This window comes from Cucurbita pepo, chromosome 14 (genome assembly GCF_057944985.1).
Source record: "Cucurbita pepo subsp. pepo isolate OVF chromosome 14, ASM5794498v1, whole genome shotgun sequence".
NCBI classification, from domain to species: Eukaryota; Viridiplantae; Streptophyta; class Magnoliopsida; order Cucurbitales; family Cucurbitaceae; genus Cucurbita; species Cucurbita pepo.
Window position 1 is genome coordinate 12,481,293 of NC_141811.1, and position 18,149 is coordinate 12,499,441.

The window sequence follows — 18,149 nt, forward strand, 5'->3', positions numbered from 1 at the left end:
GAAAACCCTAATGGATGAGCAAATAACTGAATGAACTTTTGTCGGGTATTGCTCGAGTTCTATTAAGTTATACAAAGTCAAATTTTATAAAAGTAGAAGTAACTTATGATGGAAAGTTTGTTTGGGTTCAAATGGGAAAAACAAAGATTGATGATCAAATTATAATTCAAATGTGTGTTTTCCATGGGGTTGAAGTCAATTGTTTTGTTTTTTGGGAACTATGTTCATTTTGGAAATATGTTTCGATAGCAACAAAAACGTTACTAAAAGTCTAATTTCGATCGTCAGATCTACGGAAAAAAAAAAAAAAAGGCTATAAAAGGTTGATTACGGTCAGGGGTATTCGTGGGTTAGGTTGGAAACCTGACCCAATTGTTCGAGTGGTCAATTTTTTAGGTTGGGTTGGTTTGAGTTGATCACAGTCGTTTTTGTCCGATTCAACTTCATTTAGGAGAACACATGAACCAATTCAATCCATAAAATTTTTATTTATTTGAATCCTACCTGACCCAATTCAAATAAGTTCATAACTCAATCTGATTATGAATTAGGTTAACCAAATTTTTCGAGTCATACGGTTTTATGGTAACAATGGGCACTACGAGAGATGAGACAGCGTGTAAATTTCAATATAGAATGATTAAATAGTTTGACTAATTAACCATTGTGGAGCCTACTTCAAAGTAGCGTAATTGATTAAAGAAATTAATAAGTACAATGAGAAGTTTGAATTCCAATTAAGATAAAAGTTACTATTAGCCGAGATTACTGACGAAGGGAAAGAAAGTGATACGTGCACCTACGATCTGAGTTGAGAGACTTTGAATTTAATAAAGTTTCGATATTATTTTATAAACACGAATCTTACTTTTGTATAAATCGTGATTAGCAAGTCTCTTAAAAGAAAAATTCGAAATGTAGAACTTTCTTTCTAAGATCCGAAACTTCTTTCCCGAGATTTGACTGTGACTCAAACACATGATCAGGGCTTGTGTAAGGGCTATGACTCGAATACATGATCTAGGCTTGTGATAGCGTATGGCTCGAACGCATGGATAAAGCTTGTGATGGCTTATAACTCGAACACATGACTAAGGCTATTGATTGCTATTAACTCAAACATATGACCCGAGTTTGTGTGAGGGCTATGACTAGAATACGTGAACAAAGTTTGTGATAGTCTTTGGCTTGAACACATAGTCAGGGCTTGTGATAGCCTACAACTCGAATACATGACCAAGATTTTGAGAGGATTATGACTCAAATACATAGCTAAAACTTGCGATAGCCAGTAACTCAAACACATGGTCAAAACTAACTCGAACACAAGACCAAAGCCACTCAAGCTCAATAAGATTGTGTCGGGCAAAGATGGATACATTAAGTTGGTACTATTGTAGGGTACCAACTTTGTAGAACAATTATTTTTGTCTCCCAAGCATGTGGAGATGCCTTTATTAAGTGTCCACACCCACCACAAATTGCCTTTATCCATTCTTCACCCCATAGCCACACATTTGCTTCTAACCTCATCCTCAAGTTCGAGCTATTTATCTCGATCTAAAAATCAGTTCTTTCTATATTTTCACAATGGATATAGGGTTAAAATATTAGCAGTCGTAAAAGTTCAAAATGGCCATATTTATGAAAGTCGTACTAAATTTGTGCGTAAAAATGTATGTTTTTTTTCAAATCTTTCAATATTCGCTCGATACAAAGCACTATTACTCTAACACAACGAGTAGATTACAAAGTTTATAGAAGACCAAGGACCAACGTGGTCGGTCAGCTTCACATAACCCTGAACGGAAACCAAACATATCAAATTTTTATATCAATTTAAGCCTAAAATCAACACCATCCGACAAATGATGACTCCTAAATATTTGGACGAGCTTGTGCGTACCTCAACTAAATCTCACCTAACAGTGCAAAATGTAAGCCATTCTTTGTTGCTAACTCCTCCCATATTCGTCTCTAGCAAGAACATCAGTTTCAGCATAAGCTTCTTGGAGGGCGTAGTTACTCATCAGCTTGGTAACCTATGAAGCAAATAAAAAAGTTCAGATTGAAATTAGGAGATGGGTAAAAATTAAATCTAGTTTTCTTCTCCAAATTCCAAGAAAATTGCTAGAAAATTTAAATTTTCTTCTCTTAGATCACTTTTTCTCGTCTATTTTTCTACTAATTACTATGTATTATGTGTTAATGTGAGTTTATAATAAGATATCTTGTTTGTATAATCAATGTCTCCTTTTGCACACTGATGAATGAATGATTTTACCCCTCATGCATAGTGAATGGGAGAAATTTCTCATAATATGTGCTATTTTATATTAATTTCTACTAAATAGACCGAACGAGACTTTGGTGTATTGGAAGAACACACAAGGCACCTTTTTAACATAGAGAGAGCAGTGTTCCAGATCATAAGGGAAAATTCGTTCTATGTAAAGTGCTTTGCATAAGGTCTAGTTCCTTGGGCATTGGATTGGCGACAACGTGAGTTGGCCGGATCAAGAGAAGGTGCGTGGCCATGGTGGAATGAGAGACGCCACGCAAGGTGCAAGAATTACAATTCTTCCTCATATTAGTTCTACATACTTCCAAATTTGTTTTTTCATTGAGTATATATTAAACTATAGGTGGTTCATCGAAGGCTTCTCAGGTGATCGACCAAAAGGACTCAAGCTTTCTAATATATTAGTAAAGGGTGAATGAGGGGCGTGTGCAATAGTTTTCTTTCTCCCATTTACCCATAGTGAAGAACTAAAGACTACTTAGAGTATTCAGGATACCAAAAACATTCGGAATTAAACCATATATTTAGCCTAACTTTAGTATAACCAATAATCGAGTTGGGTTCTTTTTCTTCTATATCACACTAGACCCTAAATCAAGGCCAAATCTAAGAAGGCTCACAAGATAAGCTAAGCATTATTAAAATCTTCTTGTTTTCAAACAATTAGGATAACATTCGAGGCAAAAATAATAATCATAATAATTTTCGAGCAAGAACTAGAAGACTAAGGTGTTCGAATATTGATTCAAATAATTGAATGATATCTTTTTCTTATACAATTTTAGAGTATATATCATATTGATTGAGCTAAGTTTCACTAAAATATCACAAGAAACCCTGATAGGACATGAGCTCCAAATTGCTGTCACAGGATAGAACTACAATAATTTTAGCAAATAGGTGGCTTTAGATCCCATGGAAGATCTATACTCCCATCTTTGCCCATAACAAAGCAACAATGTCACATAACCTTCTATGAGGATCAAGGGTATCAATGTATATTATTGTTACTCTAGATGTCTTTCAACTCTAAAGTTTGTTTCTATTTTATCCACTTTCAAAATTATAAATTTAGTCTTTAAACATTGACATTTCTTAAAACTGATGTATCTACTCATCACTCGAATTAAAAGTTTAGGATTCTATTAAATATAAATTTAATTTGTCAAGAATCTATCCGACACAAAATTGAAAGTTTAAATATCTATAATATGCATGGACAAAAGCCTCAATCTAATAACTACACTTATAACTTGACTATTTTGTTAAGTTCTCCAACTTCGGCAGCCTCCATGGATACCAATAATCTAAGTAAGTTGCGCTTAAACAATATAGAAAGGGATTTTTTTTCTCTGTTTTTTTTTTTTTTTTTTATACTCAGGATGTTGGGGACTGACCCTCAGTAATTCTGGGAATGTGCGCCCTCCCAAGGAACAAATCTGGAGACATCAAGGGTTATTTCAAGGAAGGATTTAAGTTTAAGGAACAAGTTTCTTCATGGTCTCGATAGAGGAGTCCATAATTAGATTTCTTTCACATTGTACCATCTTTAACTGGCAAAATCCCATTAGTCCTTCCCAAATTAATGAATGATTAGGTTAAATTTTGAAGTCCCGTACTTTTAATTATGTGTTCAGTAAATCCGTGAATTTTAAAAAATTCTAAAACTTAAAGATTAAATTTATAACTTTGAAAGTTAAGAATAGCTCCTATCACATGTCCCTTTTAACCAGTAAACTTCACATAGGAAGAAAACTGTGAGATCTCACATCGGTTAGGGAAGAGAATGAAACATTCTTTATAAGGGTGTGGAAACCTCTCCCTGGCAGACAGACGCATCTTAAAAACCTTGAGACGAATCCCAAAAGAGAAAACCCAAAGAGGACAATATCTGCTAGCGGTGGGCTTGGGCTATTACAAATAGTATCAGAGCTAGACACCGGGTGATGTGCCAGTGAGGAGGCTGAGCCCTGAAGGAAGTGGACACGAGGTGGTGTGCTAGCAAAGACATTGGGCCCTGAAGGGAGGTGGATTGGGGGGTCCCATATCAATTGGAGAAGGGAATGAGTGCAAGTGAAGACGTAGGGCCCCAAAGGGTGTGGAAACCTCTCTCTAGCAGGCGCATTTTAAAAACCTTGAGGAAAAGCCTGAAACAGAAAACCCAAAGAGGACAATATCTGCTAGGGATGGGTTTGGAGTCATCTTAGGACTTCGCTAATACAAAGTCTTTAAAGCTATGACATTGTGCAGGCTAAAACAATCAAGGTTTCTAAGAATGTTTAACGGTGGAGTTTTTTTCTACCACAAATCAGACATACATTTCTAATTTGTTTCTAGAGAGGACAAGGTGTATGTTAAAATATTAATTCTGAAGACACATGTGAAAGTTCAGGATAATCCCACTTGCCAATCACAAGATATGAAACTTGAAAGAATGCATAATTTTATTCACTGGGTTGTTGGTGGCAGAAGAGTAATTCATGTGAGCAGAGAAAGTATGCATGAAAAATAAGCACCCGTGACTTCTCATTTAGCAATACAGACAAATTCCTGATCCTATATTCAATTCAGTATTTCCGCCTCTTATTTTGGCATCCAAAGTTCTCCCCTTCTTCCACGTAAATTACGCCTTACTTTTGCTAATATTCAATACTACACAATACCCCATAAATTCAATTCCTTAGTTTTTTCTTCTTTCTCTCTGACTTTATCATTCCTTTATCCAATCCAATCCCAACCGTAAAGTTGGTTTGTCCTCACCTCACCTATTAACTTCCATTTTGGCGCAGTTGATCCCGTGAATAATTTCTCTCTCAACCAAAAACAAACAAAATTTTCTTCTCTATAAGAACGCCCCATTTCACCACGGCTTCCTTCATCATTCCAAGTGAGTGTTATAATATTATAACACATAAAACAATGCCTTTTTCAATCACTTTGGCCCTCTACTTCATTTTGTCTCTCTTTACCTTATCTTCCTCTGCTTTCACTTCTCAACATTACTCTACTGCTCTTCAATATTCCATTCTCTTCTTTGAGGGACAGCGATCCGGGGAGCTACCCTCGAACCAACGTCTCACATGGAGAGGCAATTCCGCCTTATCGGATGGCTCCTCTTATCATGTGCTTGTTCCCCTTTTGCTTATTTTGATGTTCATTACTTCTATAAGTCTAATCTAGCTGATATTGATAAATAACTCAGGCTCTAACTTAATAAGACGTGAATATGAACTTTCCAGGTTGACCTTGTTGGTGGCTACTATGATGCTGGGGATAATGTCAAGTTTGGCTTGCCAATGGCCTTTACTACTACATTGTTGGCTTGGAGTGTCATTGAGTTTGGTGACTCGATGGGGAACGAGATTGATAATGCAAGAGAAGCAGTCCGTTGGGGGTCGGATTATCTATTGAAGGCTGCCACCGACGCGCCTAATGGCTTATATGTTCAAGTGAGTAGAGTGACTATAAAGAAGAATAAGATGATTAAGATAATAATAATCACTATAATAAGGATGTTTGTAACGTATGTAAACTTATGGTGTTAAGGTGGGAGATCCAAACCTTGATCATAAATGTTGGGAAAGGCCAGAAGATATGGACACACCACGCACTGTGTATAAGATAACCGCTCAAAACCCGGGCTCTGATGTGGCAGCAGAGACTGCAGCTGCATTGGCTGCAGCTTCGATTGTGTTCAAAACATCCGACCCTTCGTATTCCAACAAATTGCTCGACGCAGCCTTAAAAGTGAATCATACTCCCACACCCTCCTATTTCATTTTTCTTTCACGTAGACCATAGCCATTGGACCTCATTATGCTCCAAACAAAGTAATAAGTTCCCTTTAATGCAATGCAGGTATTCGATTTCGCAGACAAGCATAGAGGTGCTTACAGTGATTCCCTCCATTCAGTGGTCTGTCCATTTTACTGCTCTTACTCAGGATACAATGTAAGTAAGAAGATACACATAAACCTACTTGTTTTCTTTCTAGGTGTTGTTTTTTCTGAGTTTATATGACTTCTATCAGGATGAGCTTCTATGGGGTGCCTCATGGATATACAAAGCCTCAAAAAACAGCATACATTTGAACTATATCCAGTCCAATGGCCATATACTAGGAGCTGATGACGACGACTACACGTTCAGCTGGGACGACAAGCGCCCTGGAACCAAAATCCTTCTCTCCCAGGTTTGTGCTTCCTCCCTCTAAATCAAAATCAGTCCAAAATCTAATTCCTAAACTCAAGCTTGATGATCTTAACGTCGCGTGGACCTTTGCCACAGGATTTCCTAGTGCAAAATTCAGAGGAGTTCCAAATCTATAAAGCACACTCAGATAACTACATATGCTCCCTCATTCCAGGAACTTCCAGTTCTAGTGGTCAATATACTCCTGGTTAGCAAAAACTAACTCTTTGCTTGTCATTACTTTATGTGTGTGCATATATGAGGTCTTAATCCTGTTTTTTGTTTATGTCCTTAAACATTAAGCATTTTTTCATATTGATACTTGAATTTTTAAAATATTCATTTTGGTCCTAAAACTTTTTCCTTTAACAAACGATCATTCTAGTCCAAAACTTTCAAAATGTCTATTTTAGTACTTCAACTTCTAAAAAAGACAATTTTTGTCCATTACCATCAATTTGTGCTTGCTACCTAATATTTACCCACCCAATACTCACTTTCAACTTACCTATGTGTTCATACATTAATAAACGTATTAAAGATATACTATCCATTCATTTAAATCAAAATGGTACTTTTTAAAGTTTAGGAACAAATTAAAGACAAATATGAATGAAAGTTTAAAGTAAATAGGCCAAAATAGATATTTTGAAAGTAAAGTGACCAAAATGAACTAAAGTTGGAAAGAACATGAAACAAAATTAACTAAAGTTGAAAGTATAGACACTAAAATCACAGGATGGAGGACTAAAATGTAGTTTAAACCTATACACATGAAACCAAAAGCAGAGCTAGTCCACAAACAAGACAGAACAGATCCCCATTTTCAATGAAAACAAATCATGATCATGAAATGATAAGTGCAGGAGGACTATTTTTCAAAGGAAGCGAGAGCAACCTGCAATATGTAACTTCAGCAGCCTTCCTCCTTCTAACGTACGCGAAATACCTAAGCTCCAATGGAGGATCAATTCGATGTGGAACTTCAAGGATTTCACCAGAAGAACTAATCGCAGAGGCAAAGAAGCAAGTTGATTACATATTAGGAGAAAATCCAGAGAAAATGTCATACATGGTGGGATTTGGAGATCGATACCCTCAGCATATTCACCATAGAGGCTCCTCTGTGCCGTCTCTTCATTCGCGCCCTAATCGAGTTTCTTGCAATGAAGGCTTCCAGTTTCTGTACTCTTCTTCCCCCAATCCGAACGTGCTCGTTGGCGCCATTGTTGGTGGACCTGATAACGGCGATAAGTTCTCCGACGATCGCAATAACTATCAGCAGTCGGAGCCCGCCACTTACATAAATGCTCCATTTGTTGGCGCCTTGGCCTATTTTTCAAAAACGCCCTAATGGATAATTCACCCTTTGGGCGGAGCTAAGAAGGAAGGAGAGAGAGGTCATTTTGGACATTTGTCGTACGTGTCTCGGTTTAGGGTTTAGATCGAGCTCGATCGATCGAAAGTTCAAATCTCCACTTCTTTTATTGAGCTAAAAAATATATATATTAACATTTTAAGAACCCGATCGTGCTGAGTCTAATAGAAATTTTCTAGTTTATTTAGTTTTTTCTCGTTTACTCTTATACTCTTGAACTTGAGTAGCTCGGGTATTGAGTTTTAATCCTATGATATATAAACGAAATAGGAAATGACCATATAAAATTATTTCAAAGCTCAAAACGGAACAGTGAACCTGATCTCTAAATCTATTCTAACCATTAACAGAATCAGGGTTTTGCTCGATCGCTCGAAAGTTCAAATCTCGACTTCTTTTATTGAGCTAAAAATATATATATATTAACGTTTTAAGGATCCGATCTTACTGAGTCTATTAGAAATTTTCTAGTTTATTTAGTTTTTTCTCGTTTACTCTTATACTCTTGACCTTGAGTAGCTCGGGTATTGGGTTTTAACCCTATGATATATAAACGAAACAGTAAACCTAATCTCCGAATCTTTTCTAACCATTAACAAAATTAGGGTTTTGCTCGACCGCTCGAAAGTTCAAATCTCCACTTCTTTTATTGAGCTAAAAAATATATATATTAACGTTTTAAGAATCCGATCTTGCTGAGTCTAATAGAAATTTTCTATTTTATTTAGTTTTTTCTCGTTTACTATTATACTCTTGAATTTCAGTAGCTCGGGAACTGGGTTTTAACCCTATGATAAATAAACGAAATAGGAAATGACCATATAAAATGATTTTAAAGCTCAAAACGGAACAGTGAACCTGATCTCTGAATCTATTCTAACCATTAACAAAATTAGGGTTTTTCTCGACTTCTTTGAGCTAGTATATATATATATATATATATAAAGTTAATTTAAATATAGTTCGGTGGATATGAAATCTTCATATCTCGATCGTTACAGTTCATTAAAACAGACTGTAGATCATTCGTGGCATCGAGGAATTTAAAAAAATAATAAAAATAAAAATAAAAATAAAGCAAAAAATAAAATAAAATAGGAAAATCAAAATTTAATTTCTTCCTTCCATAGGTTGTCTTCAACACCAAGATTGGTGGAAGTATAAATTTCCAAATTAAAATAAATAAATAAATAAAAATAATTTATTGATTCCGATATAACTATAGGGAGATTTGCAGAAGCAGATCTGAGAGATAAGAAGAAAACTCCGATCGTCTTCTTCGTCGGCTTCAACTCTCGTCGCCGTGGCCGCCATGGATTTCTCCTCCTCCATCTTTCTCCTCCTTGTTTTCCTCTTACCTATATCTTCTTTTGCAGAGATTCGCTTCACCGACATCAGAAATGACAATCGACCCATCATTCCTTTCGACGTCTTTGGCTTCAGCCATGGCGGTCGTCTCGAGCTCAACGTCTCTCATGTCTCACTCTCCGATACCAATCCAGATCTGGACCTCTCCAAGGCTGGATTCTTCCTCTGTACTCGAGAATCGTGGCTTCATGTGATCCAGCAATTAGAGGAAGCGGAAATCTCTTGCGCTCTTCAATCCGACCTCGTCAAACCGGTCTACACCTTCAATTCACTCAAAGGTCAGGACCGATTCGATGTTCTTTATTCCCAGAGTGATGCCGATCAATACACTCTCGTTTTTGCTAACTGTCTTCAGCAACTTAAGGTTTCTATGGACGTTCGATCTGCTATGTACAATCTCGAAGGCAAAAGCGGTCGCCGGGATTATCTTTCGGCTGGGAAAACCATCCTCCCGAGGATTTACTTCATTTTCTCTATGATTTATTTCTTGCTCGCTATCGTATGGATTCATGTTCTTTACAAAAAGCGATTGACGGTTTATGGTATTCATTTCTTTATGCTTGCTGTTGTGATCTTGAAGGCTTTGAATCTTATCTGTGAGGCTGAGGATAAATCGTACATTAAGCGCACTGGGAGCGCCCATGGTTGGGATATTCTGTTCTACATATTTAGTTTCTTAAAGGGTATCACCTTGTTCACTTTGATCGTCTTGATTGGCACTGGTTGGTCTTTCTTGAAACCCTATTTGCAGGACAAGGAGAAGAAGGTCTTGATGATTGTGATTCCATTGCAAGTGGTGGCTAATATTGCCCAGGTTGTGACTGATGAAACTGGGCCATTTGAGCAAGAATGGGTCACTTGGAAACAGGTGTTCTTGCTTGTTGATGTGATCTGTTGCTGTGCTGTTTTGTTCCCCATTGTTTGGTCAATCAAGAACTTGCGTGAGGCTGCACGAACAGATGGAAAAGCAGCTGTGAATTTGATGAAATTGACCCTTTTTAGACAGTATTACATTGTGGTTATATGCTATATCTACTTCACTCGGGTTGTCGTTTATGCACTTGAGACGATTACATCGTATCGGTATCTTTGGACGAGTGTGGTGGCCGGGGAACTGGCAACATTTGCATTTTATGCATTCACTGGTTACAAGTTCAAGCCTGAGGCTCATAATCCTTATTTTGTAGTTGATGATGAGGAAGAGGAAGCAGCTGCTGAAGCACTGAAGCTTGAAGATGAGTTTGAATTGTGATGAAGAAGTGGGCGCTCTCTTCTGATTGTGAGTTGTAAGGTAGAAAAATTCTCCTTCCCAGTTTAAAGTATATGTGTTTTTTTTGTTCAATCTGGCAATTACAGGCATGGCATGATGTCTTCCTGATATATGTTTTTGGTATTTCCATATCTCTCAAGCCTGTAGAATAACATATATCAATGTCTGTGATTTGGATTGTGTGTACACATACTGACCATAAAGCATAGTGTTGTACCTTTCATGAGCTATTGGTCTTGTCAATCTCTTGTTCCTTATGGCTCACAAATGCGTGTTCTGCACTTAATAAGTTAGAACTTTTGACTAGTTTTTTATTTGTTTTGTTTTTTCATCATTCATTTTCGATGTTTTTTCTCTCCCTAGGTAAACTTTTGAATTTTTAGGGGAATTCTAGAAACAAAAATATATTTTTTTCTCTTTCCAAAACTTAGTTCGGGTTTTGCTAAAGCAAATCAAGCCCCCTTATATGTCCAGTCAACTGTTGCGCCTCAACGACATTTCGAGGATTCTTTTCTGTATGAGTTTGATAAAAAGACTACATTTCTAAAAAGTTGTAACAGTCCAAACTCACCACTAGTAGATATTGTCTTCTTGGGCTTCTCCTCAAGGTTTTTAAAATGCATTTGTTAGGGACAGGTTTTCACTCTTATAAAGAGTGTTTCGTTCCCCTCTTCAACTGATGTGGGATTCCACAATCTACCCCTTTGGGGCCCAGCATCCTCACTGACACTCGTTCCTATCTCCAATTGATGTGGGATCTCAAATGCAAAACTAGGAATCGAGTATGAAAAGGGTCTTTCTTCATATTCAATTGGGTGGGTTTCCTCTATCCTAGCTCTTTTATATATATATATATATATATATACACACACTAGTGTATGCATTGATATATGAGAAGTTCTTGCATACATTTTGAGCTGGAGAGAATAGGTGCAACCGGATGAAATGTATCCAAATATTGTTCTATACAGATGGATAGGAAATTGGGAGGCAAGCTTGTGTTGTAATAAGAAACTAATCAGGTAAATCTCATGGCAGAGAGTTCCCTCCAATTGGACACCCATTTTGATACTGCTTATAAAACAGGTTTTAGGTGTGATGTGATTTTTGTGCTTTCTTTCAAACCCCATTATGATAGATTTTTGTTAGGTAACAAAAATCCAATTGATAGTTAATTGAACAAAACGTATTGATTATCATTTTAACCCCTCCATGTTGGTAAAGAGTCAAGATGGTTGAATACAAACTTCGATTTTTCTTAATATAAGGAAACATAAATTGGTTCTATTGGACGTGCAATTGAACGTTTACAATTTTATTAGACATGAAATTTATTAATTTTTAAAAAAAAATTAAAATTTTCAATAGAACTTATAATTTAATTTAATCCTACAAAAAAGAAAATAAACATTAACTGGCCTTTGTTTTAATTAGAAATAGGAATATTCTCATCAACCTTTCATAACAGTATGGAACTACCTTTAAGTAGAAATTCATCAAAATATCATATAAAAATTTGCACGTGAATAGTTAAAGAAGACAATCTGTCCAACTTTCTAACAATTTCTTATTCTAAGAGTAACTTCAAAGTTAATAATAATACTCCAACTTTAATAAAATAGGAATATTTCTTTAACCAAATAACAGAATTCAAGTTTTTTTTTTTTTTTTTTTTTTTTTTTTTTTTTTTTGTAATTTCTTCAAAAATAACGAAATAACATAATTTTAAAATTGAGGTCAAATCTAGCAATAGCTCATGCCGAGATGTAGCATGGTAGAAAGAGATGTGGCGTGATAGAAAGAATATATCGTACCACACCAAGTTTCATTTCCCATCATTGCAATTTGTCTAACAGCCATGAATGGTCTACTATTATGTATAATAGTAGCATTCACGTGACAAAGTCGATGATGATATGTACTCTTTCTTCATTCAGGTTGAAAGTTCAAATCTTTCATACCAAAAAAGAAAAATACTACTTAATACTCGATGATAATCAGAAGCTCATCAAAGAAAGTTACAACAAAAGCTTTCTATACTGGTCTGCCTCTTCAGCCATCTCCTCTAGGTTTCTATCTTTCCTCTCCTTGTCCAAATCAAGATGCTGCTTCATCTCTTTCTCCTTCTCATCAATCTATATCACAATACAAAACATGAATTAGATTTTTTCTTTCCTATCAGAACTCTAAAAGTATTGTGATATATAGAAATGGATTCATCATCATCATCATCGTCTTACAGCATCATAAATCTCATCATTTTTCTCAAAGTCACCACCCTTCCTTGGGAGAATATGAATGTGGACATGGGGTACAGTTTGTCCTGCCTGAGGACCATCCTACAAGATCACCCTCAACTAATTAGGAGGTTAGGAGAATAAAACACAAATCCATAGCTCTGTCCAGTGCCACACCTACCCGTCGACGATGCGCATTACAAAAACAAACAAATAAACCATGTTGATTCATCAGAGTTCAAGTCACCTCATTCATTTTAAATATTAGAACTATTTGCACAACTCTAAGATTGAGTAGCCTCCATGTGCTTTTGAATGCCTTCCTAAACTATGGAACTAACCAAAAACTATGAATATTTGAAAAAGCACTTTTCACCCGACTAAAAACTCACTTCTTGCACCACAACACATTGTAATAGGGCATCCAAGGTATCAAATAGAAAGAAAGACATGGCAAGAATCCAGGTAGACAAAGGGCATATTATGACAGTACAAGAAAAATAGTAATTAATAATTTAACAGAAAGGTTATGATGCTAGGAAACTTCAAATTACTTAACTCCAAAAAATTATAATAGCAACTACAATGAAGGCTCTAGAAAGAAATTTATTTGACTAAAATAAAACAGAACCCAACAAACAAAGTTGATTAAATATCAGGTGCATCGATCAAATGCCAGTCTACTACCAATGAGTTGAAGACAAGTAAAGGAATCAATGTCTAAAAGAAATCTGTATTTATATATCTTCAAAATGGCTTACTTGAATTGCAAATGTGAGTGATGAAGCTTCATGGTACAACTCTAACTGACGACCAACCCGTTGAGCAGCGAGCCATAGGTCACAAGTCTCGTCAGGAGTGAGATCAGCAAAGCGCTGAACTTCACGCTTTGGGCAGACAAGCACGTGTATGAAATGTTAAGTCGAACTAAATTTGAGTGTTTAACAAATTGAACCATAAATTCACATGTATCCTGATGAGAATGTAACTTACCAAAGACATTCAGGGAAATCTTGGCAGGAATCCATTTATAGGCATAATATTTGCAAATGCTTCCTACCTATTTGAACATATATAATCAACACAAATTGAATTGTTGAACTCCTAACTAACAATACCAGTATACCACCAACATAATTCTTTATACAAATGCATTTAACAATTATATTGGCATGAATATCTTTTGCAATCAAAACATTTGAAGTCACTCCACAAAGTAAACCTGTTAGGCTTTCCACTAGTAAATATGAACAACCAAATGTGGGATACTAGATTTTGTGCTAAGAATTTCCTTGTGTTGGAAAAAGATGAAATGGAAATAAGAGGTGCTGCTCATTATATTGAAAGATGAGTGTAGAATAAATTTGAAGGATAATATTGAGAAAAGATAATGCATGGGCTAGAAATCGAAACAGTGTTATCGTTGTTAGCTCAAATCTCAGGGTCATGATGAAACGTTTGATAAATGACTTCTAGAATCGTCATACAAGCACCTCCTAATATAGTCCAGTAAATTGTGCATCAAAAAGGATATGACCTGCAAGGCCAAAAGCAATTCATCAAACAAGAGTAACAAGGAGAAGTTAGAACATTGAATATAAGAACAAAATTAAACAGGTGCAGTTCAACAAAGAGAGAAGCTCTTGCTCTAGAATAATGCAAAGAAGTATCTTTTACATAAGATGCTCATACAAAAATTATTATTCCACTTCAATCATCTAAGAATTTCAGCCAAGCCAGGTTGATGATATGTCCTCACGTTAAATATTTTTGCATAAAGTAGACATTTCTACCTACCAATACTATGACTGTACCATGATAAAATCTCATGAAACTTTCTTCCGAACAAGTCATAAAGACCAAAAAAGCCTAGTCCAATCAAAGAATGAAACAACGCACACACAAAGAAATAGTCAACACAAATTGAAAGACAATTAGAGACCAAAAGGGCTGATAGGAACAACAGAAGAAAATTATCAAATATGAAGCCTATACAGATTATTACTTAAATTTGCTCCACTACTCTTCAAGATTTCTAATGTTTAATTGAAGAACATGTCTGATCAGAGCACAGATTATTACTTAAATCTGCTCCAGATCTCGGTTTTACATCAATCAAGCTCTTTATATAAAAATAAACAGAAAAACGTAGTTACTCAAACCGGTTAATCACAGAGAACTACACGATAACGGAAATGGCACTAAAGAAAACTAAAGTAGAGTACCAGGAACAAGAGGACGGAGGTTGACCATGGCGTAAGAGAGACTGGTGCAGTAGAATACTTCCTTCGGGTCAATCTTGTACCGCCCAAACGTGTAATTTTCTGATGCCATCTACAATCGGAAATGGAGGATGAGAAAAATTCGACGAACTGAAAAGGAACAACTACATGTGATGAATTCAAAAGCAAATTTGTGAAAATGAAGAAGAATTACCTTGGCGAAGGATTTCGTTGACGAAGAAGAAATGGAAGTAAACCCTAATTTCAGAAAACAAGAACTCGTAAGGGGAAGAAATGCACGCGATGCGTGGAAACGCAACACCATAATTCTTTTTAGTGAAAAAGTTCAAAATGAAGCTTCTTAAAATTCCTTCCAATTTTTTAATTTTAAAAAATTATATTTAAATACAATTTTAAATTTAAAGATAAATTAGACATCCAAATTAAATTTATATTAAATACTTTTAAAATTTTCCAATTTCTAAATAAATTTTATAAATAATTTAAAAGTTTAGAGATCTAACAGACACTTTTATAAATTTATTTCAAATTTAATAACCAGATTTTAATCATTTAATTATTTAATTTTAATTATTTAATTAGATTAATTTTTAAATATTTATTTATTTTGTCTATAAATTTTAAAAAATATTTGATAAATTTTTATATTTCTAATTTTATATTACGAGACAGTCCTGATATTAAATACTGCATCTTATATCTCGTAAAATATAGTAATATTATCATAGCAACAAAGCAAAAGGCAAAGAAAAACAACACTAAAAAACAGGCACGAAATCTCCCCCACAAAACCCTAATTTGTTGTTGTCAAAGAAAGACAACATTACAAATTTCAACCGAGTCTCGTTTTTTTAACTATTCGTTCTCGGATTGGAATCGTAAATGTTTTCCTTTGGGCGTCGGTACTCCCTTCAAATGGAGGACGCTCGGTGACACCTCGTCATGGCTCTCGTCACTAACTTCCTCAATCAGTTCATCTTCACTATCGTACACGAACCTTGTGTGCTTCCCTGTAAAATTCTTTGCTTTCCCCTTCTCGTTTACACTAATTTTACTAAGTCCCCAACATAGCTCGTCTACCAACCCGTCTTCGTTGTCTTCTTCCTCTTCCTCGTCCTCGATCAGTTCCTCTTTGCTATCATACACGAACCTCACGTGCTTCCCTACAAAATTCTCCGCTTTTCCCTTCTCGTTTACACTAATTTTACGAAGTCCCCACTTTAGCTTGTCTACTTCCTCTTCCTCTTCCTCGTCCTCGTGTTCGATCAACTCTTCTTCATCCATGTCTTTGCCGTGGCTGCTTGCGTTCGCTTGAATCGACCACAGAGAAGAGACGTCGTCATCTTGAGACAGCGACGGCGATAACGACGACAACTTCTCTTGACGGGCGAGAACAGATGAGCAATTTGATGACGTATCTTCATCGATTATCTCGGATTTCTCAGCGAAATCCAACAATAGAGACCGAGTAATCTGATTCTCTTCTTGTTTCTTTGCGTTAAACAGATCAACATCAACGGGATCATCGTTTGTGATATCGAAAAGATTTCCATCCCGAGACATATTCAAGATCTGCAGCGTGTTTGCCGGGATCGGGTCGAGAAGTCCCGCCGGCCAGCTATCTAAAGAAAGCTTAGAAATTTCAGCTTCTTCTTCCACTTTCTGCAAAAGGGTTTTCACTTGCCCTCTCAATAAGGCTTCCCCTGATCCGGGAGTCATCATCTTCGGCCGAAAACTCCTCTGTTTCATCGCAGATGATATCGGTGTCGTCAAATTCCCCGCTGCCAAGCTGACAATGGGGGAGTCATTAGTAATGTCGATAAGCGCCGATCGATCTTGCCCTTTCACCCCGGCCAAATCTTGCAAATTTCGACTCCGCTCCCGGGATTTCGATAAGCCATTGCTGTCATAATCCTCAACCGTCCCTAAAAACACGACCAAAAGAACGCATTCACGTTAGAGAATCAAAGATTAAATTTACCATAACCCATCAATTTAAACCCGATTGAATCGATCTTTTAGTTTCTTCAAGAACGGGATTTCAAAGAACGTAGAAACGAGGCTCACTGTCGACGACGGAGTTTGCAGCAGCGAGAGTTTGGGATCGAGTTACGCGCCTGATCGACGACGGAGTCTCCATTGTAATCTCTGAGAAGGCGGTGGAAGAATTGGGATTCCGGTGAAGGAAACGGAGGAGGAGAGGGGGTTTTATAGGACACGGGAACGGAGTAAATAAAAATATGACCGTTGGAGCGTGAGAGTCCAGAGAAACGCGTTTTTGAAAAACTAGCCGTTTGAGCTTTCTATAAGCAAAATATTTGTTAACTGGAACGGGGCCGGCCGGCGAATTGCATAACTTTGGGGGTATTTTGGTGATTTGAGAAAATTATTGGGCTCGAATTATGGGAATGTATGGAGGGTATTAATGTAGTTTGGCCGGTGAATTGCATAACTTTGGGGGTATTTTGGTGATTTGAGAAAATTATTAGGCTCGAATTATGGGAATGTATGGAGGGTATTAATGTAATTTGGCTGGCGAATTGTATAACTTTGGGGGCATTTTAGCGATTTGAGAAAATTATTGGGCTCGAATTATGGGAATGTATGGAGGGTATTAATGTAATTTGGCTGGCGAATTGTATAACTTTTGGGGCATTTTGGCGATTTGAGAAAATTATTGGGCTAAATTATGAGAATGTTTTTCTAATATAATTATATGGAGGGCATTAATGTAATTTACAAAATGTCTCGCATTATGATACATATTTCTGAAAATTGTTTAGCATTAGATAAATAATTTATCTTAATTAATTTCACTAATTTTAACAAAAAAAAATTAATATAAAAATTTTCCTAAATTAACTAACTAATTTTAATAAAAATACGTTTTAAATTAGTTTTAAAAATATCCATAATAAATTTCAAAAAATATATTTTTTAATTTAAAAAATTTTAAATACCTTTACACTTTTAAAAAAAATAATAATAAATATCCTTATTTTAAAAAAAAAATAAATAAATAATAAATTTTAAAATTTAAAATATTAAAAAGTTCGGACATAGTTAATAGACAATTTTTATTCGTATATTGATAGTAACAATTTTTTTGTATTCCAGGTGAAGATAAATAATATTAATGTTACTTTTAAAATTTTATAAA

General features: G+C 35.8%; 4 protein-coding genes and 1 long non-coding RNA gene across 6 annotated transcripts; 2 read left to right on the plus strand and 3 right to left on the minus strand.

Annotated features, from left to right (window-relative positions):
- The first annotated feature begins 4,669 nt into the window (after positions 1 to 4,669).
- LOC111809654 (endoglucanase 1) lies at positions 4,670 to 8,016 on the plus strand. The gene is made up of 7 exons (XM_023696031.2): positions 4,670 to 5,425; positions 5,542 to 5,751; positions 5,849 to 6,049; positions 6,161 to 6,253; positions 6,333 to 6,494; positions 6,590 to 6,701; positions 7,360 to 8,016. The coding sequence occupies exons 1-7, from the start codon at positions 5,222 to 5,224 to the stop codon at positions 7,845 to 7,847; spliced, it is 1,470 nt and encodes a 489-aa protein (XP_023551799.2). The 5' UTR covers positions 4,670 to 5,221; the 3' UTR covers positions 7,848 to 8,016.
- Positions 7,170 to 7,729, minus strand: LOC111809661 (uncharacterized). The gene is made up of 2 exons (XR_002817277.2): positions 7,590 to 7,729; positions 7,170 to 7,499 (listed from the first exon to the last, which is right to left on the minus strand). It is a non-coding gene; the product is annotated as an uncharacterized LOC111809661 (long non-coding RNA).
- Positions 8,017 to 9,064: 1,048 nt separating the features above from the next.
- On the plus strand, positions 9,065 to 10,739 carry LOC111809656 (protein CANDIDATE G PROTEIN-COUPLED RECEPTOR 7). The gene has a single exon (XM_023696033.2). The coding sequence runs from the start codon at positions 9,184 to 9,186 to the stop codon at positions 10,489 to 10,491; it is 1,308 nt and encodes a 435-aa protein (XP_023551801.1). The 5' UTR covers positions 9,065 to 9,183; the 3' UTR covers positions 10,492 to 10,739.
- Positions 10,740 to 12,315: 1,576 nt separating this feature from the next.
- On the minus strand, positions 12,316 to 15,344 carry FHIT (FRAGILE HISTIDINE TRIAD). 2 transcript variants are annotated; one of them, XM_087117660.1, is made up of 5 exons: positions 15,183 to 15,344; positions 14,971 to 15,080; positions 13,508 to 13,655; positions 12,750 to 12,848; positions 12,316 to 12,644 (listed from the first exon to the last, which is right to left on the minus strand). In XM_087117660.1, exons 1-5 carry the CDS (start codon positions 15,291 to 15,293, stop codon positions 12,528 to 12,530), a joined length of 585 nt encoding a protein of 194 aa, XP_086973786.1. In that variant the 5' UTR covers positions 15,294 to 15,344; the 3' UTR covers positions 12,316 to 12,527. The 2 variants fall into 2 exon arrangements, with proteins under 2 accessions (XP_086973786.1, XP_086973785.1); XM_087117659.1 differs by lacking the exons at positions 14,971 to 15,080; positions 15,183 to 15,344 and adding an exon at positions 13,740 to 14,241 and having other exon boundaries at positions 13,508 to 13,633.
- A 320-nt stretch (positions 15,345 to 15,664) lies between these two features.
- Positions 15,665 to 17,203, minus strand: LOC111809658 (uncharacterized). The gene is made up of 2 exons (XM_023696034.2): positions 17,057 to 17,203; positions 15,665 to 16,914 (listed from the first exon to the last, which is right to left on the minus strand). The coding sequence occupies exons 1-2, from the start codon at positions 17,127 to 17,129 to the stop codon at positions 15,845 to 15,847; spliced, it is 1,143 nt and encodes a 380-aa protein (XP_023551802.2). The 5' UTR covers positions 17,130 to 17,203; the 3' UTR covers positions 15,665 to 15,844.
- Between the last annotated feature and the right edge of the window lie 946 nt (positions 17,204 to 18,149).